Consider the following 27,880-nt stretch of genomic DNA (forward strand, 5'->3'; position numbering starts at 1 on the left):
TTCAGTCTGGTATGTAAAAATGACTGTTGTGAGGCCATAGTAGCGTGAATCACAGCAATCCTCCCTGTTCCTCTCCCCTGCCCCCTCTTCTACTACTCAGAAGGGAAGGTTCCCCGGGAGGTTTAATGCACACCAAGAATAGGACGGCTCACCCAGGAGTTATCCACCGAGGCAGAAAAGTGCCTACTCTTTGCTACTGTTAGGTTCTTTGCATCTTTAACTTTCTAGAATGATGGAAATTCTTTCTAGGGAGGAACAAATAGGAGACTATATATGTATATGAATTGGCTCATGCAGTGGTGGAGTGGGGTTAGCAAGTCCAAAACCCACAGGGCAGCCTTGCAGGCTGGAAATTTGGACTGGGTTGGTGCTATAATCTTGAAGCAGAATGTCTTCTCTAGGAAATGTCAGTTTTTGCTTTAGGCCTTCAACTAACTGGCTGAGACCACCCACAACAGGAAGGTAATCTCTTTTCCTTAAAGCTGACTGATTGCAGATGTTAACCACATTCTACAAATAGCTCCACAGCAACACCTAGATTAATGTTTGATTAAATAACTGGGCACTAGAGCCTAGCCGAGCTGACACTCAAAACTAACTATCACGGTCCTGAAACTCTCTTCCTTTTCCTGTATCCGGGGACTTCCAGATCTTCTTGCTGTCCCCAAAGGATCATAGGGACTTCCTTCTTGATTTTGGGGGATTTCTGATCTGGTGGAAGTCCTCTTCTCATACCCTCTGGGTAGTTTGGTGAACCTCGATGGCTCCAAAGGTCATGAACAGAACTTTCTAGCATACTTCTCAAGTCTTATAGGCAACAATAAACGATTGCCTGGGTTGATGGTGTTCAAATCTCTTGGGAAATAGCCTGGAAATGTGGGAGGGACTCGTACCTCTGTGAGTTGGTAGAACATGTCCGGGGAGTCAATGAGCATCATGGAGAGTGGGACCAATGCACACTTTCTGACTAAATGAAAACCCTAATATGGTGAACTCTGAATCAGAGAAGGGGAATGCCTAGAGAGAAAGCCATGTTTCCTTTGCCAAAGTTGAGGTATAAAGACTGATGTTCCACTCACAGAGGCACAAGTCTTATCCACCTCTTCATGCGATTCCCCCAAGAGACTTGATCACCATCCAGTCCAAACACTAGTGTCCTGCTCTTAGCAAGACTTGAGAAGAGCACCAGAAAGACAGGAGAGGTGGGGGTGGGTGGAGAGACTGCATCGGCCAGACTTGAGGTCTCTTAAAATCCTTCCTTTGCAATACCATCTACAGTGGGTGAGCCAGCCTGCCTTTGACTCAGTCCCAGAGCATTCACAGAAACCCTTGACTTCTCAACCAGGTGGCCACGTGGAGAGGATGAAGGCATCCTCCTCCCACTTTGCATTGTGGCCTTGGTACCTGGGGGCATGCAGCTGGTGGTCCTGCCTCACAGTAGAAGGACTCTCTTCACCCCTCTGAGCTGACCGCCTGTTTGAGTCAAGAACTCCTTAGGGCACCTGTTAGGTAGGGTGGTTGAGGAATACTTGGCAGTTGTGCGAAGCGGGGAAAGTAAGAGAAACGTTACAGTGAGCAACACACAGGTGCACACGTGCGTAGCAAAGGGGAGTTAAGCCTGCAAGGAATTGGCTGGTACTTGCACGTATCAGTTGGGCTCTAGGAATTTATAATCAGAGTCTGTGATTTTCAAAACCAAAGTATAGGGAGAGTCATACTTGACTTTAAAATGCATTCCCTGCATGGGCTGTTAAAAACACACACAAAAAAACAAAAAAAACCCCTTCCTTTCCATCATGGAAATGAAAAGCTGAGTGCTTTCTCCCTCTCCCCAGATCAGCTAGGAAGGGATTTGGGGCCCCACAGCCCACCATGACTCAGAGGCAGCTGCTCCGAGCCGAGGCTCACAGACCTCCACCGGAGACCGTGCAGAGGCTTGGCCGCCCAGTGATCGGGCCCTGAAGAGCTATTCTGTGTTTCTGGCAGTGCACGCACGCACACACACAAACACACACACACGCACACACACACACACACACACAGGCTCACTCACTCTTCAAAGGGCAGCTGGTGAAGTGTATTCACAAGGGCTGGCTGAGGTGATGTAATGGTAGGTTAGGGGTGAGGGGGTGGACTCGAGGATTAGTGAGAATCAGGGCCGGCAAATGATAACGTCCACAGCCCCCCTTCTGCAAAGTTCCCAGTGCTCTGCCAACACTTTCCTGCACGTCCAAATTTCTGTGGTGGAACCCAGGTCCTGACAACTCCCCAGTTTCCACCCACGCCACTCTGACGACCGTCCTCAGCTCGTTTTGTGTGCCCCTGGTTTTCTGAAAAGCCCATTCTTTTCTAGTTAAGAGAGCCTGAGAGAAAACCTGAAATCCACAGGGCTGTTTAGGGATGAAATTTGTTATAATTCTCAAAATTGACAAGTTACGAGGAAAAAAGATGTGTTCGAATTTCCAAAAAGGGGAAACATTCTCAGGGTCTGAGGTGAAAACACTACCAAGCCTTCAGTTACAGGGCCCAGGCGATCCTTTAATTGCCACATTAGGAAAGGGACCAGCATCCCAGGGCTGCTAGAGAGCTGTGAAGAAAGGCCTGGTTTTTGAAACTCCTCTTAAGATTGTCCCCCCAAGGCCAAAGCAGGTGTTTCTAAAGCACCCCAGAAACAGGTCTGGGAAAAGCCTCGGCCCCGAGCTGAAGAGCGAGTTCCTCATTTTCTGTGTGTCTGGTGTGTTTCCGAGCACCAGTGGGCGCAGTCGTGGCTAATAGGGATGCTATAAATGTCACCTTGCTGTTCTGATATTCTGCATGTATGTTAAAGGCACAGAAGAGCTGGATTTACAATGTCTTATGCCAAACTATATATTGCGAGAGTCACAATTCAGGCCTAGACGGCTGATTATCGAACCACAGAACTCCGGGATTAGTCATGCTAATGAAGGCCATTTGGCCCTGTTTTCTCTGTGAACAAAGCTATCTGTGTTGGTTCATTTAATCTAGCATCTATCTGGCAATTATTGATATTAAATTGATTTAGTGTTCCGAAAGATGTTTCAGACACCAAACACAGAACTCCCAGTTTATTTAACAGCTGAATACAGAACATGAATTCCTTCTTGCTGTAATCAGCTCTTGGTTTAACCCCTAAAGTGTAAGCATTGATCTCTTCTTAACTTGGTGACTTAATTACTATCCATGGAGCTCTCCTTCTGTGTCATCTATTCTCTGGAAATGAACGGAGCCCTTTGGGTGGAGGGTTACCTGCGTGGGATCATTTTTCACCGAGTAGAAAGACAATTTGCTAAATGTGTCATGGTTATTTACCGAAGGCTGACGCCATGGTGGGGACATTAACAATCTCTGCTATTTCACAAGAAAGTTCTAAAAGGTGTTTTAAGTTGTTTCCCAAAGCACCTAAGTAATTCTCCCAGCATCTCCCTGAGGTAATACCCAATTTTACAGGGAAGATATGTGAGGGAACGTGTATGAGGGCCGAGAGTAGGCAGTGAAACAAAGAGGTGAAAATACTGTCAGTATTATAGGCAGTAATTGAACACGCTAGCCTTACTCTTAAGTCTTATCCTCTGGGTCACACAGCCTCCTACACTACGTTATTGGTATTAACATAAGCATGGGAGATTAATTTTATAGATCACATGAGAAGTAGGTGACATTTATCTTCACTTTTCAATGAGTCATCTCATTACGAGAAGGGTAAACATTCAGCCCAGGTGAAAATAGTCGAGTTAAAACCAAAATGAGTCCACTAATTTTGGGGAACTGCTTTATTGCTTTTTAAAATTGTAATATAAAAGTCCATCTGCCTAGCTTTGTTCACCAAAAAAGGCTTTGTTATTATAATCGTGGCCAGCCTCAAGATAGAATATATTCCTCACAAAATCATAAGCCTAAAGATGAGGACAAACTGTGAAAGACCGTGAACTACACCTGGGCCTCTCAGTTGGATGCTATCTTAAACTTGAACTTAAGTACCCCCCTCACCCCCGACTCAAGACCCTGGATAACAAAGCAGGGAGATGGAAACACATTTTGATCAGTTTAGAACCTGCAGTATCTAAAGAAAACTTAAAGCTGTCATGTTCCTGGGAGTGATGATATCTTTTTCTTAGAAAATGAAGAACTTTAGACGTGGACCGGATGCCTAGCTGCTAGCTCAGCGGGGCTTAGCTGTAATCACGTGGGCAAGCCGAGGGACGGCGTGCTTTTTTCCTGTTCTGTCATATTTCAATGCAGGATTCTACCAGGAGGAATGGTAGAATTGTAGCTTCAACTCAGGACTAATGTGCAGCCAATAAATTCTGACTCATGCATGAGCCAAGATGACTTTCTCCTGACGGTGTTGGGCCAGAGGTATTTCTGGGCCATTTCTGGGGGTGGCGATCTTGCTGATGGCTTTGCCAGGGAGAGACTGGCATTGGACCCCTGGCGTCCGAGTCAGCAGAAAACGCTGGGCTGGAAAGAGCTGCCTTTCTCCCAGTGTGGCTGTGCGACCTTCCATTCTTCTTCCCCAGGGAGCTGCGGCCATGACTTTCCCATGCTCCTGGATCCAGTCCTACTGCTTGCTTGAGTCCTGGCAGCTCCCTGAGAAAGCAGAACAGGCCCTGTGGCCTCTGAGTGAAGGGCTGAGATGTTTTACTTCCAGGTCAGCTGCTGACTCCCCAGGGGAAGTAATTTTTTTCTTTAATGGCTGCATCCCATTATCTACCGTATGGGGAGAAGCCACAAACTCAACTCTAAGCTTTGGGGTGGGGAAGGCTCATATGGATAAAACCAAGTCTCTGGATTTTGCAGATTATTGAATATGGAGCTTGTCAATTATCTAAGGCTTTCTTCCCCTTGTGATGCTAAAATTTTAGCCATTTATTGAATTCTCTGCCGTATTCCAAAAAGAACTTCCAATAATCCATTTCAAAGGCATTTGACTTATCGGCACTTACTTTGTTTTGGAGGGTGAGAAAGCCAATGGCACTGAAAGCCTCAACTGAGTTTTGGGGACTAGATGCAACTTTTATATACCTTTCATGTTACCCTATTTCATGTGCAGGCACACACGTGCGCACGTGTGTGTGTGTGTGTGTGTGTCTGTTGTGTATTTTGATGCAGCAATGATATCTGTTCTGGTGAAAGAAATGAGTGGTTGAACTATTAAAGTTTAAGGTATCTGTAGATACCAAATACCCTCACGATCTTTTTCTCAAGAAAGGTTTTCCTTATTCGAGGCATCGTGATTATATCATCTCAAGCGAATGTACTGTGTAGACACATATCCTACTACACCCAGCTGTGAGAACAGATCTTATTTAGTGAAGGGCAGGAATAAGTACCTAAAATCAACTCTCGTCTTTAGAAAGGGCCTGGACTTGTAAAACACTGCATATCATAAAACTGGGTTAAAAAAAGAAAAATGATTTTCATTAGTTTAGAAGTTATTTGAAAAGCTAGAGTTTTGACTAGGCTAGGTCTAGGACTTTTGAAACCTTAAAATGGACTTAGGGTCTTGTTTTAAGCAAACTGGGGCTGACATATGGGTGTGACTTGAATCTTCCCCATTCACCTTTAGACTTTCTTTGACCTGGGGGAAGAAGTCCCCATCACTCAAATCGGGGGGGAAGATTTTATGCCTAGTCTCCATTTTTGAAATAAAGTGACTCCACATCACGTTGTTCTCGGAATCCAGCATACTGAAGAACAATATGATATGGTATGGAAGAGAAAGATTAGGAATGTAGGCTGGCCAAGAAGAAGTGCCAGGGACTGCTTCCGTTCCCGCTGAAGAGTGCTTGAATCTGGTTCCATCAGGAGACTTTTCATTGGAGCCTCTGTTTTTTAAAGAGAAAATGTAAGGAGAATCTACGGGTGCCTGGGTCGCTCAGTCAGTTAAGCATCCAACTCTTGATTTTGGCTCAGGTCATGATTCTCAGCGTCCTGAGATCGAGCCCTGCATCACACATCATGGAGCCGGTTTAAGCTTCTCTCTCTCCCTCTCCCTCTGCCCCTCCCCACCTAAAAAAAAAAAAAAAAAAAAAAAGGAGATTCTAGTTATCTACTCACGGGTGAAGTGAGAACCGATAGTTAGTGGCCTTTGTGAGAAAACCAGAGTTAGTACAAAATGCAGTGGTATTATAGAGAATGAAGAAAAGTAGAATAGATAAAAAATCTCTTCATGGCATTTAAAGCAAGATTTCATTTTTGGTACTAAGATTTGGAAATTTCGGAAAAGTTAATGATACCCGTAAAGTAAATAGAGGTTTTAGAATCAGCAAAGTTTGAATGAAAAAAAAAGAAGACCAATCAGAAATAATGAATGCCTGATTCCTGGAACCTCATGTAGATATAGGGGTTGGGTTGAGATTAGACTAATGTCATCATATTCTGCTACACTGACAACACTCTGGAATATTATTAGCTTTATCTGGATGCCTTTTGTATCAAATTCTTGACCTGATTTTTGTCCCAGTTTCTCTTTTATATCATTTAGGTTTAGTTCTTCCTTTAAGAAAAAAAAAGTTAAAAAAAATTGTAATGAAAGTCGGCTGACTCTACTATGAGTAATATAAGAAAATCTGTTTTGCTAAGGGAGTGACAGCATATTGAAATACCTAGTTTTATATTTTTATGTGGGTTTGGCAAATGCAGTCTGAAAGTGGCTAATATGATACCCGACCTGGTGTTAATAGCCAATGATAATTCCATATGTACCACCTGCTACCTGTCAGGTTACACTTTCTTTCTTTTTTCCTTTTTTGGCATGAAGGTTACATTAACTGTGAATACGGGTCTTCGTGGCTAGAGTGGAGGCAAGCTGTTGTACTTTTCAGATGAAGTAGATCTTTGATGTCATTATCATCTTGGCTTCTTTTCTTCGGTCACCCTTCTTCCCAATTCACCCTCTGCCCCCCACCCTGACAACTTTTATGTAGCCCTTAAGCAGCACAACATGCCATCCTGAATTTGGGAACAGGGAGAGAGAGGGAAGGAGACAGAATGAATCACAAGAATAAACTAGACGTGATGTTCATGGGGGAAAATCTTTCTACTAAAAAATAAAATTAGAGAAATTTCCTGGAATGTATATATGAGGGGAAAAACCCATTAGCCAAGGGCGATGTGGATTTGTTAACTAATTGCTCTACACCTTAGTGTTTAAATGCCGCAAAGTCGTTTCTCTTTCTCCCTAGTAACTTGTCAGGAATGTCTCAAAACCTAACTCCACATGGGTTACAACTGTTTCCTCTCGGCTCTGTCCCACGGGCATATTTTGAAATTGGGCTGGGTAAAGCTGAAGAAAATATCCAAAAAACCCAAAACCGAAACCAAATCACTTGTCTCTCCATATGTGGGGCTTGACTGGGTGACCTTCTGGCTCTTTTTCTCTCTAAGCTCTGCTGCAGATAAGATGTAGCATGCTAGGTCCAACACAATACATTAAAACGATTTTTCTTGAAAGGTGAAGATGTTATTAAGGATTTCCATGGCCATTCACGTATTTTTTTGAAAGAAAATAATTTTAGCCTCTTATTCGTATTATTATTCCAGCTGTTATTATTATGTTCCTTCTGCATAACTATGAAAGACACAGAAAGCTCCCTTTCTTTTAGGCTTTTAAAAATCCTCCTACACTGGTTAATCTCTTCAGGTTGGAAACCAAAGGCAAACGCTACGGTCTGGCTCAGAAAAACTGTCCAAATGTCTTATGTTTCCAAACTATCCAAGTAACAACATTGCTTAGCTCAGAAAAATTGTTGCACTTTTTCCAGGTGCTTTCAAAATATTTTTCTCAGTCTGGTTAGTCACGGCAATAACCCCATAACATAGCTGGAGTCTAAGGTACATGCCTCTTGGGGCAGAAGCAGAAGCTGCCCCTTGCTTTGACCCCCTGGCATCTGCTCCTGACTGTGGCCACAGGCCTCTGAGAGTACTCCTAAATTTTCATCTCAACTCCTAAAATTAGCTTATATCCTTGCTTTGTCAAAAAAAAAAAAAAAAAATGTTGGCTGACTAGTAACGAGGAAGTACCTGGTAACAAACCTGGGAAAATCGTTTCCCGTTCTTTAGAAGAAGTTGCTATTTTGTGTAGAGTCACCGTAAAAACCTAAACTCCAGGGATAGACAGCCAGGCACGTTTCAAGTGGCTCTGCTCGTTTGGCCTACCAATCTTTTGGCTGCTGATATTAGTGATTTAGCTGAGCGGGAGGGCCAAGGAGCTCTCTATTTCTCCGAAGTTATATTTCTCATCTCTTTGAAAGTTTGATCGCTTCCCCTGCCAGAACATGCATTTCCCACTTTGTTTTTCTAGGTTCGTTCTCAATTTGCGTCACTATTTGTTAAGCTTGCCTTGGCCTTCCAGATTCCTGCCGAGCCTCAAATTTTCGAGCAACGTATCTACCCATACCTTGATTCTCCTGATCCTGGTTTATTTTTTGGGCCAAAAATCGAGCTTCGTGCTTGCTTGCAAAACTATACAGTTTCCCATTTTCAAGAGTGCAGATGCATACGTTTCTTTGAGACTGTACTCTTCAGCATTAAAGAGGGACCCTTCATTGTAATCATTACTGAATGGATACAGTACTAATGGAACTTAATTGTTTCCACTAGATGGATCTCGGGTGTTTTTGGCAGCCAAAATGAAAATGATTCCAAATACCATCAAAGGGGCTTATAAGCACCCAGCATGCACAGAGTGTTTTGATATACAGTGGAGTGTTAATATCATTATCTCTCCTAATACAACATACGGTTACTTTAATCCTCTCCCGCCTCTGTGATCTTGGAAGATCCGACGGATAGAAGGCGAAGAATAAAACATTATATACAAGGAGACAAAGGGAGAATTAGTCCCCATCCTCTGAATGCGATTTTTTTGATTGTTTGAATGTTGGCTTCAAATATGTACCTTTATCAATACTGACTTCTGTATCTTCCACGCTAGTTTGAGTTTGTATGCGACATCAAACATACCTTTTCACACATGTTCTTTCCAGATTTTTTTTAACACTTACTTAGCAGTTTATAGAAGGAAGTGAATGATCTCCTCAAGCTGCTTACAAATTAAAAAAAAATCTGTGCTTATTAATTATGCAGGATTAGTCTAATTATAATTCAGCAAATTAATTAGCGACAGAAGGTGTTCTGAAACATTGGAGTACATTTGCATGTTAAATGGAGAGGCTAGTCTGTAATATATGTAAATTTATGCATGGCTTCATAGTTTAATTTAAAAATTTGCAGCTGCATATGGTATGGGAGCAGGTGAAAAGTCAGTTTTAGTTTAATGATGCTAACAAACATTGGATGGTGTCCTGTCTTAGCAAGAGAATGCACTCGTATCTGCTAATCTACAACTCTGTCATAAGAATATAGCATTACATAGATGCTCAAACTCAAGGTCATTAGTGAGTGGACCCATAGGTGCAATAAGTATAAAGCTAAAAACTGCAGAGAGAAAGCGATGATAGGAGGGACCCAAACTCTGAACTTTGTTCGCCACTTTATCCAGGAGTGCATATTGAGTCAGTCAGCCTTAGTTTCAGGAAAGTAACATTCCAGCCTGTGTAAAAAGGGATATCTTTTTGTCTGACTGTTATCTACTCCGGCAGGTATAAAAGAGTTGTCCAACCTTGATTCCCTTTCCAAATACTCACATTTGCACTTCATTTCAATTTCCTGGAGCCGTGGGAAAGTTATTACCAAGTTATGAATTAATGGTAGGGTAGAGAGTTTTACACATTGGCCTCAACCATCTGGCAAAACAGTAAAACCAGCGGACCAGGCAGCAGCAAAGGGCTCTTGGTGTAATTGGTGTTCACTGCTCAGCCTAGCATAGACGAGCTTCACAGGGAGGGCAGAGCACCGGGAGGGGGAGGGGAAGGCTGCACAAGGGGAAAAGGGGCACTAAGGAAATAGGACGGTAAGGACCCATTAAGCTGATGGCTGGCTAATAACTTCATTTCTCTCCTTCACCCGAGTAGTCGTGGCATTAGAAAGGGAAATAGATTTGTATTCCAATTCTGAAGTCTCACAGAAAGATGCTTCCTGAAATCAGTTGGTAACATGCTCAGTTTCCCTCTTTTTCCCTTTTCTTGATCAGAAGGGAGAGAAAGGGATAGGGCCAAAGAGAGGATTCGGGTTAAAAACAAAACAAACAAACAAACAAACAAACAAACAAAAAGGAAAAGATGGAACTGCGCACATTGCAAAGAGCCCTCCAAAGACATTTTACAAGAACAATTGGAATTACAAACATGCTCTTCATATTGTATTTCATTCCAATTCAAGCCCAGAGAGTTCAATTATTATTTTCATTAATGGTGTCAGATTTTCATCCGAGTGCAAAAACAAGGACTTTTCCTTGGAGATTTTTTTTTCCTACCAGCCTCATGTTGTCAAGTAATGGAATTCAGGAGAGTGAAGATGTCTGTCTGACTACAGAAGAAAAAAATATCCCAACATATAACCCCAGGTCCTAGGGAACTAGAGTGCGTTACTGGTCAGAAGTGACTGGAGAATCAAAGTGGCCCCTTGTTTATGCACCTCGGTGACGGTTGCTAGTCAATTGTTTGCCACTTGAGCTATGGGAGATATTCACTTCAGAACAAATCATGAAACGAAGTCTATCAATACGGAGTCAGAATTACACGGTGGGGGAAGTCGCTCCCTCCCTTTGCCTAAGTGAATATAGCAGATCCACTCCTGAGGCAGCGTGTTTGGTAATGAAGGATCTGTTGCCACACTGAAATGCCACTTCCAGGAGCTTGTCATTGGAGTGAACGCTGAATAGAATGTGATTTGATGGGGCCTGCTGCCAGGTAGGAACCAAATGATTTTGCCTGACCACAGTTTACTGAAAACAGTGATGAGGATCTTGACCCAACGCCTTCTGCTGTTCCTCGTTTCCTGCAATCTGTTGTAATAGATTCAATGGCATAGTCTTTTTTTTTCCTTTGGAAAACATCTCTCCCTAAAAATCAAGGGAAAGACTTTAATATTGGACAGATAAACAATGCAGAGAGAACCAGATTTGAATTTATGGCACCTCCCTCTGGTATAATTTTGTTTGGAAAATGGGCCATTTTAAAAGGTGGTGGGGAAGTAGGGGCAGTTCAGGGGAGGGTGGCAGAAGCATGCCTAGTGAAAGGTGAGGGAGCTGACTTACTACGTCCCAGGTGTTTACCCAAACACTTTGCATGGGTAACTAATCCTCACTACTGGCCTAGAGGATCATGTTACAAACTGAAGGTCCTAATTTTTACACTAAATACTAAGCAAGCAAATAATAATAATAATAATGCAGAAGCCTTGACATCATGTGGAAATAACTTGGTAGGGATGCCCCAATGAGCTGCCCACATAAAAGACTGAAATTATCTGCTGCCAAAGAAATTAACTTGCTGGTCTATTTAAAAATGTCCAAAGGAGGAGAGTCTCCTCTGTCCCTTGGGTAATGCTTTCAAAATTTAGCTTGGTGACTTGACTCAGAAAATGTTTTCCAAGACTTAATTCAACTTCTTAGGTTACACATTTGACTTCCAGCCTTTTTTCCCCTGTAGTGTTGATAGACAAATGGCTTTGAATCTTCCTCATCCACTCAGGGCAATCTCTGACATTCTTTTTGTAGAGGGCTGCAGCTCTTTGGGCCCTGTCGTCTTTGGAGCAGATGGGTTCTTGAGACGGCCTGTTTTCCGGTATCTGATAGACTTGTTTGCCTTCTTCCACACACTCCAAAATAGCCACCGAATTTTCAGAGAATGTGGGCCCTGATAGGAATTATAGACATTTTCGTTTGATTGCTTGTTTTGTTTTGTGACATGAAGAATGATTTCACTCTCATTTCCAGAGTGTAAGATGAAGGACGTGACATGATCCCCCATGTGGATCAATGAGGCCGTAGTTCCCCAAGTAGTGTGTCCTACCTTTTCCTTCAAAAGAAGCGTGGCCAAGCTCCCACCAGAGCAATGTTCTCCTACGAATCAGACAAAGCAGACTTCCCCTCCTAGCTCTTCCACTTATTAGCTGTTTGACCTTGGACAAGGAAGCTAACCTGTCTGAGTCTTGCTTATTTCCTCCATAAAATGGAGACATTGATTCTCCTACTCTCAGAGGTGGGTGGATTAAACAAAATTATACATGGTACATAATATGACGTCAATGAAGGTGGGGTATTTCTTTGTTGTTATTATAATCATCATCATAATTAGTCTTTTAGCCATTGGGAGTAAGAGACGTTGAGTGTAGCTGTAAGTAAGAAAATTTAGTGCTTCAAAATTTTCTATAAACTTACATTTTTTGGATCTGAGATGGCCTTTCATTGACATAGTCCAAGTGAATAAGCTTTAATGGTCATAAAACTCTTCCATAGGAATGTCTGTGGAGATTAAAGACTCTGTGCCTACTCTGTTCTTGTATTTATACTTACATTTTAAGGGATTGTTTAAATAAATGGATTACATAGAAAATCAGCTTATAAAAATGAGTATTTGATTGAAGCCTAAGAAAGCCAGTCAGTCAAAAATTTTTTAAATTATCTCCCCTTTCCATGGATCTTCTTGAACTTTGTGCTGGCCATCATCTTACCAAGCAGATTCCAAGTACAAAACATTCCCAGATGCCCCATTGTTGAATTTTTAAGGTGTAGCGAGAACCAATGGGGAGTTTGAACTCCCAGAGTCTCTTAATTTTTGTGGACTTCAATGAGAGTCTTCACAAAGCCCTTAAACCTTCGGGCCCTTTCTTACTTGGGCTGACATCTAAACAATCAATAGGGCATGTCATCTTCAAGCCAAGCATGGGGCCCACTGCTGCCCTTCACCTTACTTTGGCTGCCTGGATTTGGATTCTCTTAGAGGCTTTTGGGAGAGGAAAATGTATTCTTTCTGTTGTAGGAAGGTTCAAAGAGGATATCACAGTTAAGACCTAGATTAAAGCTGAAACATTATCATCATGTTTTTTACTGGTCTCAAGTAGAAACCCAGCACATAGGGGGTTTCCTACCTTATAAAACAGAGTGAGCTGCCATGTTGGCCATCCCGAATGAAAAAATGGCCCCAGAGGTGTATCCATCCTGCATGAGACCCCTCACTCTGCCTAGTCCCCCATAGGATAAAGCTTGACAGGGCCCTGGGAGAGGAGAGGCAGCTGCCCATTTCTTTCAAATATGATTTTATGATCCAGCCTATCCTGGATAGTTTTTAGAGATGATAATTTGATCGTTCTTAGAAATGGTATTATGAGGGTTTTAAGGCAAGGGAGTTATCCTTTTTTCAGAAGCACACACAAACAGTGGAAGGCAATTATATTTTAATTTATTGGACTCTAGAAAAGGAGGGTTAGTAGTTAATCCAGATAAAATGTGTCTTCCTCAAAAATCAATGGACTTAGGCCTTTAAACACCTACATGGTTTGTGAGGCTATATTGAGTCTACATATGGCTCGGACTTCCGGGAGCCAGCCTGCTCATGTGGCCATCACAGCAGAGAGAGAGAGAGAACCAGATATAGCACCCCCTGCTCTTGGCTTTTGGAGAGCACGCGGGTGTTCTCATCTTCATGGTGTGTAACATGTGACCATGGCATTGAAGAAATTATTCCTAGGGTAGGCAGAATTAGATTTTTTTAAGGGAATAAGTTTCAAAGTGAAAGGTATTTTACATATTATTTGGCATAGAGTAAGGTTCTGCTTAATGGTAGCTGTTACTAGTGCTAAGTTCACATTCTTTTGATACACATCCCTGTCTAATCTTTTTCTTGAAAAAAGCTTTCATTGTCTTCCCACAGTGCTTTCCTCAACACTTTTTGTATTGCAATTTTTTAGAAGGCACTGTATCTTGGTTTTCAAATGAGAGATGAATTGAATGACCTCTACCACAAATCTGGACAAAATTATGTTGGGTTTTGTACTCATCAGATCATTGGTTATAATTCTGGAATCTGGCATGAATACTAAGTATTTGCCCTTCCTTTGATTTAGAGACAATCCCTCTCCACGTCCCCACCTCTGGACCTTGACTTTGCACCCTATTTGTGCAACTAGTTTGAATCTCAGTTTCTGTTTGGGAAGGGCTCAGGACACATCTAGACCCATCTAGGAACTATCATTCTACTCTTGAACAGTGCTGTGTGTTCCAGTATTCCAGAGATTGGTAGAGAAAGAGATTTCTGTGTGGCTGGGCAGTCCCCTGTAATTTTAGACCCATATTCAGGGGTCTCCAGATTCCTCTCAGAATCTGAAACAGCATATTTTGAATGGTTTGGTTGTGTGTTCCATGAGGGCAAAGATTTGGTCCATCTTATTTGCCATGGTGTCTGAACCTTCGTGGAGGGTACTGTATACTTCATAATTGCTCAAATGGGTAAATAAATGAATTCAGCAAGTATTTTCATTAGTAGGCATTTATTTCCATGCAACTATCTTTGACCTAGTGTTTTCCTCTTGGGATGCTATAGTCCTCTCACTCTTCAAGAAACCAGAATCCTTCATGTTGTTTTTTTCCTTTCCTCCCTCTCTCCCTCCCTCCTTCTCACCCTCCATCTTCTCTTCTCTTCTCTTCTTTCTCTTCTCTTCTCTTCTCTTCTCTTCTCTTCTCTTCTTCTCTTTCCTTCCCCTCCCCTCCCCTTCCCTTCACTCCCCTCCCTTCCCCTCCCCTCCCCTCTTCTCTTCTCTATTTCTTTCTTTCTTTCTTTTTTTCTTTCTTTCTTACTTTCTTTCTTTCCTTTTCTTTTCTTTCTTCTTTCAGACCATTTTCTGAATTTTTAAAAACAGCTATATTGAGATATAATTTACATACTATAAAGGTCACTTATTTAGTGTGTACAGTTCAGTGGCTTTTAATATATTCACAGAGTTGTGCAACTGTCATCACAATCTAATTGGTTCAGGAAGCATAGACTGCCAGATGGAGCTTGCTGTGAGAAAGACCCAGGTTCAAATCCTTGTTTCTGCTATTTACAATCTGTGTGATCTTGGGCAAATTTCTTCAATTTTTGGTGACTTTGTTTTTTCTAGCTGTGAAATGATTCATCAGTCGTACAGTTGTAAGAAAAAAATGACGCATTGTATATGAAGCACCTATACCTAGCCTCAGGGTAAGGCACAGAGTAGACACTTGGCAATCTTTCTTTCCCTTCCCTCTGTGACCCCTGTAACCTTCAGCTGCTGGACCAACACAGGATAGTGAGCAGGGACAGAGATGTCTCTGATAGGTGATATTCCAGAGCCACCTTCTCCTGCCTCAGAAGCATGTGGAAGGGAGCCTAAGACAATGGTTGTTCAACAATTTGCCTGTCAAGCCTGGGGAACTGCCTGCTCTGACCAAGGCATCACCCAAGATGCCCCACTGTCCACCAATCAGCTGTCCCTGCTTATTTTTTCCCCACTATCTTTGACCTATCTCTCAGAAAACCCTGCATACACCCCACTTGGACTGCAGTAAATCATAGTCTTTTTATCTTCAGTGGTTTCTTCCATCAGTGTAGCCATTTCTGGAGGGCTCTCAACTCTACATACTTTTCTTCGTCATCATAGAATATTAATATTGGAAGAACCCTAGAGATAAGCCAGTTAAACCCAGTTGAATAAACTGAGGCCCAGAGAAGTGAGCGAACTTGGTTACATAGTTGGCGCAGGTCAAGACTAGAATACTGTCAGCATGTCATAAATATCTGTGGAGTGAAGAAATGCCATTTGGTGCATTACATCATCTCAGCTGACCTAGGATCCAGGTTGCAATGTGCTGGCTTGAGTTCACATTTTGATCCCACCTCTCTATTCCTCTGCATCTAGAGAACAAGGATAATCCTGTTGTTGGTGGTGTTCAATCCTAAGGAATGAGATCAGAAGCCTTGCAAAGTGTACTGCACTAAGTGGTTATAATATTTATGTGGTCAACATTGTTTGGAGAAAGTGGAAATAACAACTTCCATCCTGATGAGAATCTGCACATTTGGTCTGAATCTTGCAATTCATTTGGGTTTCCCGTTTCTGAGTGCAGAGCGCTGACATTTTCCAGGCAGCTCTGGCTTCGGAGGGATCCAGACCCAGGGGATTTGTTCCCTGCAAGTCACCCTGTGGTTAATGGATGGTATAGTTAGTAAAGGGTTCTGTATCAAGCCCCTGAGCATGGTGGGTGGAGGGGGGGTGGAAGGGAGAGAGGTAGAAGACAGCAGTAAAAGCAAGAGAAAAAATTGGAGATAGCAGTAAACCCCCAGGATTCCTTTAAATTAATTTTTAAGTTCACATATAAAATATCCAGGCCATAATTTTTGGAGCTAGCTATTTAGAAAGTTATGCCTTCCTTTAGAAAGCACTATACAACGTAAGAGAATTTTTTCTCTCTCTCTCTCCCCCCGCATATCCCCCACCCCCCCCCACTCTGTTCCCCTTTGTGAACAGAAGGTTATATCCTTAGTATGCAGGGACTAGGCAGGTTACAGACTCAGATCCCAGGCCAGGGAAAGAGTCAAAACTTTCCACCCAAAGAACTGATGAGCATCCTAATTGAAACTGAATCGAGCCTTTCAGCAGGCCCCTTGTTTCCCTAAATCAATTTGATTTCCTGTAAACATGTATTTCTTCTGCACTTTTCCACCTACCACACCATGCATATAACAATGCCTTCGTGAGCATTAATGTTTTTGCCAGATACATTTTAGAGAAAGGGTTGGGTAGGTAAGGGAAAGTATCACCCACCGGGAGTGCGTTCTAAGGACCTCAGTCCAAGCAAAACTTTCCTCAAATCAAGGACTTGGTAAGAAAAAGCACTCACTTTGGTTTTAGGAGGGGAAGAGGTGTAAATCACGCTTGGGGGTGCTGGAGGATAGATGTGGTGTGGGAGGGGGGGCTATTGTTTGGAAGGAGACTCGAGTGAGCAAAAAGCAAGTTTTAAGCATATCCTGAGAGCATCTTCGTGAGTTGTGAGTGGCTGTAGCTGCCTCTTCTGTGAATGTACAAGGGCAAGAATATTGCCCCTTACAAAAATAAAATGTTTGCATTCTGATCAACCTCTGATTGCTACCGGCAGGCAGACGTTTCGCTGCACGTTAGGAAGCGAAGGCAGGTTGTGAATTTGAACACTGCATAAAGCAGTGCAGAGCAAAAGGGAAAAAAAAAAAAACAACCCAGCGTGGAGCGTTTCTCTGCGCCGTCACTCCGGAGGTAGCTCGGGGAGCTCGGGTGAAGACCCTGATACCTTCATGGCACAGGAAGTCCTGCCTCACCTCCCGGCCCAGCCAACATGAAAAGAGAGAAGTGAAAAGCAGATGTTATAACATCATGAAAAAAATTTTAGCTGTTATTTCCAAATTCACAATTCACAGCCCACCTTTATTCGTAGATAGGGGTCAGGAGCGCTTGGCCAAATATTTTTAGCAAATCTAGAGTAAAACAGCCTCAAATACAGAAACCATTTTGAAGAACACGGTTCCCATTCTCTCTTCCTTGATCGCTTACTGTTTATCTTTCCATCAGATTTTTTTTTTCTTTAAGTGCTAAATACAATTAACTGGAGCGCTCTCCAATTCTTTTGTGTGATTCTTAAAAAAATAAAAATAAATAGAAGGTCACCATGAGAGCATCTTACCAGCCGTTGCTTTAAAATAGAATTTTTGGAAGCATTGTTGATTTCTACTTATTTTTGTTGGTAAATCCTGGAGAAAAAATGTATATCTTTTCCTTTAAAGTTCTAATTCAAGGCATGGATGTGAGAGTTCTGGAGGGACTTTGGGACTGCGGTAAAATTTCGTTGTCATAGTAACAGAAAGGGAAATAGGCCTAGCTCACCTGGGACTTTAACACTGCAAAAGCCGGATTTTTTCTTTTTTTTTTTTTTAAGGAAAAGGACTCTGCAAGTGAGTTAAATGAAAAACTTATTGTGGTTTGAAACAAAATCCCAAACATTAAAATAGGTAAATGGCTGAAAAGGCCACCTCTGCCATTTTTCTGGTTTGATGTAGTTGTCTGATTAAAGATGCCCAATTTTAAAATTGCACAAATAGTTTTATTTCAGAGACGGCTGGCTTAAAAATATGCCTTATGATGAATGATAACCTCAAACCATGATTCGGTGCCTTTGTATTTTCCTGGGTAATGTACAGAAGGTCTGAGAGGACATTCACAACTTGTTATTAGTCATAAAAACCCCAGTGTGTACCTGCACAGGCTGTCCTGCCTTTGGATGGCAACGTACTGTTTTCTGATTTTATATACATTGGTTAAAAAGACCAGGGGCCCTTTGTGTGTGAGGGTACACATGTGAGGTGTGTGAGCACGGAGGTGCGTGTGGCCAGGGGAAAGCCACATGCGTGAGAAACCCTGGGATTCTGGGTGAAGTCTTGCCATTATTTACCCTGGAGCAAGACATTTTTACACGGCAGGAGTCACTGCTGCTTTGGAAGTCTGATTTTTGGGAGACAGAGTGTCCTTGCAACTCGGGGGTGGGTATACAAACCAGAGCCCAGCTTGTGACCCGCTTCACAATCCTCAAATCGCAAACATCCGAATCTGCAAATTGCAAAGGGTCAGCGGTGTTCCTTCCCAGGCAGGGCCGGCTGAAATTCCCCAGATGGGAAATACAATCCCTTTCCAATCAAATCTAATATAATGCAGATCTATTTTCTCTTAAAAAATGTTTACTCCAAAATGTAACACATTGCTTTCTCTTCACAGATTCTTTCTAAAATTTTTCCTCAAGTGCAATCAGAATTGTTTGAAAACAGCGGGAAACCCGAGGGACATGAGAAGGTTTCAGGTAAGGGGCCTGCAGTTCTTCCCTGTTAAGTGAGTCATTCTGTTTTCTCTCTCTTTAGCACTTTCTTTCTTTTTTCCTTTCTTTTCTTTTTTTTTCTTAGAAAACATTATTCATGGACGCTGCTAACAATAAAGATGACTCTAAATGATATCCCTCATCTGATAGTATTGAGGGCTTCTGCATTTTGTAGTGTTTAGGCCTCTCGCCTCTGTTGCCAAGGCCCGAGGGGAGGGGCACCAACCCAGGCTGGAGATTTGATTTTCAGCCCGCAGGCTGCCCTTCACACACACAGCTGCCCACAGCAGGAACCGTGTTCTTGATATTCAGCCACCTTGGGATTTTTCAAAGCAGCTTCTCTGTGCTTTCTGCAAGCAATAGCCTCTTCCCTTCCTTTGCCACCGATTAACCATGCAGTGGTCTCTCTCGGAGTCTCTGGGAAAGCAGCGGCCCAAACAGCCGTGGTTACTTTAAGATCGCAGCATGACAACAAGACCCACGGGACAGTGACCCAGCTGCCGGGCAGTTAAATCTGCCACCGGTTTCATCACCCTTGCCACTGATGTACTGAGGATACGAGCTAATAAAAACACAGAGAGAGGCAAAGTGTGTCAGGTTGGAGATGAGAGGAAGTGCAGTCCCCCTTGGCCCCCTTCCTTAATCTTTGAAGGACCCATATTTAATCCGCCAAAAGGCTTTCCTGCCATTCATACACCCCGCCTAAATACAGAGCGCTCCCTTCCCCGTAGAAACATGGAAAACATGTTAAACAATAGCATTCAGGCTTGAGACTTTAAAAAAAAAAAAAGTCTGGCAGCCACGGGAGGGATGGGGATGATTAGACTCGTGTTTTGGGTGGGAACAGTGAGGTTCTGGGGGTTTTGTAACTCGCCTCGAATCGCAGGAAGGATTCGGTGGAACCAGGAACCGGGAGGGTCTGTCTGGTCAAACCCCTTCCACCAGACCACGAGTTTGCACCGTGGACAGCTGCTAAGTGGATGCCTTGCTGTTGACTTTTTGAAATTCTTCGTAATTTCAGAGACCGGAGTCACACATACTCATTGGGCACAGGACTGCACAAGTAACGGGGCTGCTCCTGCCAGCCACCCGGAGAGCTTCTGGGGCTTAGGGACAGAGTACTTCAGGAGTTCACGGGGGGAGGTGGGCGCACACAAGGTGAAAAAACTACTTTGCAAAAAAAAAAAAAAACACAAAACATTCTTGTCCCCCCCTCTCCCCCCCCACCACATCATGGTCATCAAACAGTCTTGCTGGCACTGGGACATTTTTGGTTAGTTATTTAACACGATTACCAGCCTCTCTTAAAAAAGTCAAACCCCTCCTCTCTGTCATACAGTTTCCCCTGCTGTATGGTGTGAAGACAAGCAGAAATAAAATGAGATTTCTTGGGAATGACGCAGGATCATTGTGCGGGGTGGAAGTTGATGGTGTTTTGTGTTCCAAATGCAAACGTAAATAATTTCAGTCCAAAAAAGTACGAGATTCAAAAGGATTCCAGAATAACCTTGATGGCCAAAGCTTGGCTTTCACTTCCCAAAGAAACAGAGGTAGGAAGAGGGGTTGGCAGTTCGGATTCCTATCCCCCTATTCTCTACCTTCACTTCCAAAGAGTTTTAAATTTGAGAATGCTCTCATCAATTTCAAGAGGCTTTTAACAGAATGTCTTGTCATTTTATTTTTCTCAGATTTTGGAAATGTACTCACTAAGCACATGCATGCTCGTATTTCCTCTACTTCTTCTGTTATTTACTAAGTGACGATTTCAGTGTGCCTGAGCTTTTAACAGAGTTAGAATAAATATTGCTGATCTCAAAATGATGGGAGGTTCTCATCCAATGTGAAAATATTTGACTTCTGCAAAGAAAGTGAAATTTTTTTTTAAGTTTGTGGGTTCTAATTGTCTTATTTTGGGGGTAGAGCTAAAATTAATTGGCAATTTGGGGGGTATTTTTTATTGAGATAAATTCATATAACATATCATTCATCATTTTAACCATTTTAAATTGTGCAACTCAGTGGCCTTTAGTATATTAACAATGTTGTGCAACCATCACCACTATACAATTCCAGAACATTTTCATCATCCCCAAATGAAACCCCATACCTCCCAATTCTCTTTTCTCCCCACCCACTGACAACCACGAATCCACTTTCTGTCTCTATGGATTTTTCTACTGGGGACATTTCATGTAATTGGAATCATACAACATGTAGCTTTTTGTGTCCGATTTCTTTCACTTAGCATCATGTTTTCAGGTTCATCCATGTTGTAGCAGGTGTGAGCACTTCATTCCTTTTTATGGCTGAATAATATTCCATTGTAAAAATGTACCACATTTTGTTTATCTATACATCAGTTGATGGACACTTGGGTTGTTTCTTTTAGGCTTTTATAAATAATGCTGCTACGAATATTTGTGTACAAGTTTTTTGGTGTGTGAACATATGTTTTCAATTCTCTTGTGTATATGCCTAAGAGTAGAATTTCTGAGTCATATGTTAGCTCTATCTTTAGCTTTTTGAGGAACTGCCAAACTGTTTTCCACAGTGGCTGCATCATTTTTTATCCCCACCAGTAATATACGAAGGTTCCAATTTCCCCATATCTTTGCCAGCACTTGTTATTTTCTGGTTTTTTTGTCTTTTGTTTTTGTTTTAAGTTCTAGCCATCCTAAGAGTGTGAAGTGGTATCTCATTGTGGTTTTGATTTGTCTTTCCTTCATGACGTGGAACATTTTTTTAATGTGCTTATAGGCCATTTATTTGTATATCTTCTTTGGAGAAATGTTTATTTGAATCCTTTGTCCACTTTTAAATTGGGTTATGTGTCTTTTTATTGTTGAGTTGTAAGAGTTTTTTATATATATATTTGGGATACCAGGCCCTTCCTTATCAGATAAGTGATTTGCAAATATTTTTTTCCTATTCCATATCTGTCATCTCACTTTCTTGATAGTGCCCTTTGATGTACAAAATAATTGATAATTTTTATACTGTGCTCAGATTCTATTAAGAGTATAACCTTCAATGAACGCTCTCTACCTGGAGAAGGCTACTATGGAGAAAGCCTTGACTATGTGCTATAATGGTCAAGTGAGAGACTTGGATAAAGTTCAAAATATGAAACCAAACCAGAGATTGTAGGTAATCATGCGGGGGTCGGGGGGATCTGAAGGAATGGTAACTTAGGAATTTCTGAACTACATTTCTTATTCAGAATGAAAAAGGTAGTACTTTTAAACCATATAGATAGTTACTTTGTTCCTCCATTTTGTTATGATTAAACATATTTAATCTGAAGCATTCTTTTGTAAAGATTTGCTCTGAACAGAATAGAAATATGAAATTTTTCTTACCAAATCATGAATCCAACCATACTCCGTCTTCTCTCCCACCTCTCTTCTTTCCCCTGTCCCCAAAACAGTTGTGGAACTTGGATTCTTTTTCCCAAAATGACCAAATGAGAACAATATCATTACATCAAATTTTTTTTCTAGCCTGAAACAAACCTCTCTTTAATTCAGTTCAAGTTCCAAGTATCTCAGACATATATAAATACATATGTCTATTTATCAAAACACAATAGGTTTTAATCCTTTTTCGGCTCAGATCCTTTTGAGAATTTGGTAAAAGGTATAGATTCTTTTGCCACAAAAACCTACATTTAAACCAAGTTTTGCTTAAAATGTCAGGGGTTCCCACATCTCTTAGGGTCCCATGGTCCCCTGACCTAAAGAAATGAAATTCATCTACCGAATGGGCATCCTCCGTGTAATTTAACCCTTACAAAAAGGACCTGTCCCCTTGGGAGTTCCTTGATAATCTTCCCACTTCCTTATAAATGCCATCTGTTCCAGGTGACTCCTGGATCCATATCCTCAGACGCACCCTTCTCTGGAGCTGCAGAAATCCCACTCTACCTTCTTCCTGGGCGTCTTCCTTCTTCCTGGGCGTCTTCCTTTGGCTTACTAATGAGCACATGTTCACAACAGAATTTGATACTTACTCTCTGGATCCGTGCCTTCCTCATTTATTGGTGAAGCGTCACTTCCTCCTCCTAAGTATCTGCTAAATCTATCTCTTCTCCTGAGCACAACTGCAGTAGGTCCCTGCTTCTACTCCTTCCTTGTCTAGTCCTAAAACTCAGATTTCGAAAGGCATGGCTGATTAGTATCTTTGTACCAGGCACATCCCCTGATGTTTCCATATACCCACCACTCACTTGGCATACCTCACTGATTTCTATTATATGGAATATTACTTGAACCTTTCCACATGTTTGCCCCTCTACCTAAGAACCCTTCGCCCCTCTCCAATTTGTGACTTCTACTCGTGCTTCAAGACTATACCTGAATGGCACCTCCTTTGTGAGGCATTTTCTGACTCTCCCTGACAGACTCCTTGGCTCCTTCTTCTGTGCCATCATTCCATTCTCTACACAGTGCTACTACACTCATTTGTCATATTCTCCTTATCTCCCCACTGGGAGCTAAGTCCCTCAAGGGCAGAGGATTGTATCTGTTTTGCTTGTTGATGTGTCTCTAGCACCTAGGATAGTTCTTGGCACACAGACTGTCCTCAATAATATCTGGTGGGTGGATGAATAAATGAATCGATCACATTGCCTTGCAATTATTGTTCATCTAAGAGACTGTGCTGCTTCAGGGTAATGGATATCTTTTTTTTTTTTTTTAATTTTTGTATTTCTCCCCAATGCCTAGCATAATACCAGCCACTGTGCAGAGCTCAATAAATTGTTATTAAATAAATTTTCTAAGAGAGAGAAGGGAAAAAGGGAAGGAAGAAAGGGAAAAAAGAAAAGATTTCTGTGGTCCCCAAGTATCTAAATCCATGGGCCATACATGCAGAAAATCATTTCTGCCCTTCTTGAAATGGAACAATTGGGTGAAACACCCAGATTAACAGCTTAGTGAAGGAAAAGAAAGAAATTTATGTCTAGTTGAAGCTGTTAAGACATAATGAGCCCTACTCTTTATTTCTCTACATTGTGGGTAGAGGGCAGGCAGTTGGAAAATCCAGAAGAAAATCAAGCCAAGACAAGGAGAAGTCAAACATGTTGTCATTTCCCACAATCAGATTCTAAAACACAGAAGTTGGTAACAATTATGGTGACGGTTGCCAACTCATTCTCAGAGATAGGCTGACTGGGTCTGCTCCAAGTCACAGTGAAAACATAGATGCACTCATTCATTTATTCATCCACCCACCAATTATTATTGAGGGCAGTCTGTGTGCCAAGAACTACCCTAGGTGCTAGAGACACATCAACAAGCAAAACAGATACAATCCTCTGCCCTTGAGGGACTTAGCTCCCAGTGGGGAGATAAGGAGAATATGACAAATGAGTGATTCACATAGCTTAGCTCTGCTTCTCTGTGGTCTTCAAGTGACCTGCCTGGAAGCACAGGGCCCAGCACGGTGCCAGTTGGCTTTGTGCTGATTGCCAAACTCAGTGGTGTGGTCACGGCAGCTGAGGTAGAATCTAAGGGATACCAGCCATTATAATAATAGTAAGTGTGGATGCTCTTCCCAATGGTTTTCAAAGTTGTCCACGGTATCAGCTATAACAGGACACTAATGTCAGCAGATCACTAACTTAGTTGATATTGAGAACATTCAAGACTTGGTTGCCAGTTATTTCCCCTTGCCTCAAGAGGACTCTGTTTTAAATAGGCATGATCACTGTAGAGGCCTGGGGTATTTTCCATCGTATGGGTAAGCACCAACTTGCCCATTAGTCATTCTGGAGTTAGGAGCATGTGCCTTGACATATCTCTAACCCTAGAATAATTTTAAATGAACTCCTCCATTTATAAACTTGCAGCTTTCATGTAGTTAGGATAAAGATTCTTACAGCCATTTGCTGAACTTTTCTGAGTGGCTCTTGTGTGTCTCAGGTTCACCCCTAAATTATTCCATTTTAGATTAGGTCCACCACAATCATCATTTTTTATACACTTATTCTAGGGAAAGTACTGAGAAATATATCCAAACAGGTCTTGCCATCTGTTGCCTCAAGACATAAAAGGTCAAGATATATGGAGGGGCACATACATACATTTGCAATGAAAGAAAAGTTATCTCGGGAGCCAGATTGGGGAGGACATCAGTGCTAAGTTGAATTCTGTTTATAGGGATCTTCACACGACCTCAGGATGGGCCTGCCAGAAGGGGATCTTAAGGGGCCTTGGAAGGGGTGAGGGAAAGGGTTATGCCCTATGAGGACACACCTAGCAGGTCTGTCAGACCTCTGAGGAAGAGAGAGCAATGCACGGTGGCGGGCAGAGGGGAATGGAAGATGCAAAGATCTCTGTCAGGATGAAGAAAAAAGGTGAGGCTGTGTGAGCACCAACTGGCATCACTTGGGTAGCTCGATAATGTGAGAGGCCTAGGGCCTGGATGCAGCCACTGCACAGGAACAATGGGGAAATTAATGTGGATGACAAAGACACCCTGTCCTCACAGCTGGGCGTTAGCCACTAGTCTGTGTGACTGAATGATGCAGGAGCAAAGGGCAGGGCTACTCATGTCTTGGAACAGGGCCAAGATCCATCCAACAAACCATTATGATTTCTTAAACCCCTAGTTCTTATATAAAACTTTTTAATGGCACCACCATCTATTTTCCTTAAATAAAAAATGTTGAATGTTTCTCTCACACCCATTGAAGAGGGAAACAAGAGTTTAAATTAACTCCAAATGGTAAAAATTTAATACAGCTCCAGTTGCCTGCAGGTTTCTTCAGTTCAAATCTTTCAATTCTAGAGCTACTCCAGCTGCTTTGTGATCTCATGCACCATTTGAAGGTTTCTGTGCTACTGAGCAGCAGTTTTAAAGCTCATAATGAAAATCACTTGACTTATGCCCTCTCTAATCAACAGGTGAGTCCATTATCTGGTGGTAAAACAAACCAGATATTCTGAGAAATAATAATTATCTATTTGGAGTCAGGAAAAAAACAAAAACAAAAAAACCCCTCTGAGGGTCTGAGTATATTTCCCTCAGTCCAGTGCTTTAAGCGTGGGGAAGGCTCTCTGTGGGTTACTTCAGGCTTTTCTCTCCTCACAGGATACCCTCCTGCCACCCCCACTCCATGCCTTTTGGCATCTCAAATGGGGACAAGAATCAGGGTGATAAAAATTTTAACCAACCCACATAGGGAACGTGTTTTGAGTTATTCATGGGAGAAAAGAGAGAGAAGGGATAGCAAGTCGCTGCCTGTGTAACTCTTGGGAAAGGGCATGTCAGATTTCAGGTAGGGGGAAACAAAGCTTAAATGCTGAAACATTTTAGGAGACTCAAATTTGGGCGCCAAAACCTACCTCCAAACACATTCCAGAACAATCAGATGCAGAGCTTCCTGGAAAGCAAAGCTTTCTTAGTTTTGCAATAAGAGTACATAGCTGCTTGTGGGGACTACGTGCTCCTGCTTTTTGATGAATGACAGGTGATTCATGAGGTCCCTGGGGGGCAGAGTTTGGTGGAAGAGGATGGCCCAGCCAAGTCAAGAACTGCATCAAATATGTCAAGGCTCCCCTGTGGCTCTCAAAATGTTTGCTCGTAAAATACCGCCCTTGACTATAACCATCCCATTTGGCATATGTTCTAGATGGGAAAGGCAATGGGTTCAATGGAATAAAATGAGGTAGCAAAGATGTAGCCAGTGTCTATGACCTTTGAGATGGGAAAAATTTAGTTGTAAAGCAGGCTCCCTGATGACATGAAGGCTGGTTGAAAAAAATTGCCACTTGATTTTTTGTGCGCATTCAACTGGTTTTTTAAAGACAAACTCTTAAAAGATGGCCATCCTAAGCCAAATTTGCAAAATATGCCAGCAGAAACGGTCTTCAGCATACTACTACACTTATGCCAATTCGATTTTATTTTTTAAGTGCCAGAAGAATGATTTCAGTGACCTCGAGCGGTGTAACAAAACTTTTTCAACTCTTCAAGGCCTCTCTCAAATCTCATTTCCTTGATGAAAATGGTGGTCACTGCCTTAATTTCAGGTTCATTTTTCTCACCTTTGGGCTCCTGGAGTATACGGTGGCCACACATTTTAGTCCTCACTTATGCATGGCTATGTAGTCATCTTTTCTGATTATGTGTAGTGTTTGTTATGCTTCAACTCCCTGGTCAGCTCCTTGAAGTCATGACAATGTTTTCTGTAAGTCCCCATTGCACGTAGCAGTAGCATGTCACTGGGAATGTCACAGGGAGTGTCAAAAACCACCTTTGACTGATCGAAACATAGGGCTGTCTTCTTTCTTAAGAAAGTGTCTTCTCGGGAGTTATGTCATCAATGCCACGGTCCCTCCTCCCTTGGTGTGAGCTGCCCCACAATGCCCCACATCTGTCTCAACAGCAATCAACTTTGTGTTCTCTCGTTCGGCACTTGATCCTTAACCGAACAGAAAATTTAGCCTTAGGGAATATGAAACAACAGTGATGGCTAAGAATTCTGGGAATTCCTTTAAAAAAAAAAAAAGACAAAATCCATACTTGTGGGGTAGGTGTTTAAAGGTAATTTTGGAGACCCCGGAGTCCAGTAACAAAGAAGAATCTAGGCTTTAAATCTGGTTTGAAAATACGATGTGTGCCAAGAATAAAGTGGTGGGGAGAAACAATTTGCAGTAGCCAATTGTTTGTTGTTAGCCTGGGTTGAATTAATGGAGGCTTAGACAAAATTGTTTCATCAGAGTCCCCTTGTCGAATGTGAAAATTAGCCAGTGTATAAAAACACCAATGGAGTATTTTTTCCTCATGATATGGGCTCCAGACTTGGTTGCCCACCACAACCAGAAGTCTGTCTTGCTTTTCTCTGTCCGTTTAATGGTCTCTATGTCTCTTTCCTCCTACCACAGGTGGAAAATAAAATCCCACATAATAGTTACACTTTGGGAAAGCTGAAATAACATATATAGCAACTGAACAGTTATAAGGGAAAAGCACATCTTGAATTTAATTCCATTTCCAGATGTAAAATGTCATAAAGAATTTTTTTTTCCATACTTGGCAAAATAACAGGAATTTTCGAGACCATTTTATTTAGCTTGGTGGATGCATGTTTGCGGGTAG

General features: G+C 42.1%; 1 protein-coding gene across 2 annotated transcripts in view; it reads left to right on the plus strand.

Moving 5' to 3' along the window:
* The window catches only part of EBF2 (EBF transcription factor 2), a 187,161-nt gene that overhangs the window by 112,110 nt on the left and 47,171 nt on the right, over positions 1 to 27,880 (plus strand). For both annotated transcript variants that reach the window (XM_078069494.1, XM_078069495.1), the window contains one exon: positions 18,682 to 18,763. In XM_078069494.1, coding sequence (XP_077925620.1) covers positions 18,682 to 18,763 — 82 coding nt within the window. The remainder of the gene's footprint in view (positions 1 to 18,681; positions 18,764 to 27,880) is intronic.

The sequence above is a fragment of the Halichoerus grypus genome, chromosome 3 (genome assembly GCF_964656455.1).
Source record: "Halichoerus grypus chromosome 3, mHalGry1.hap1.1, whole genome shotgun sequence".
Classification (NCBI taxonomy): domain Eukaryota; kingdom Metazoa; phylum Chordata; class Mammalia; order Carnivora; family Phocidae; genus Halichoerus; species Halichoerus grypus.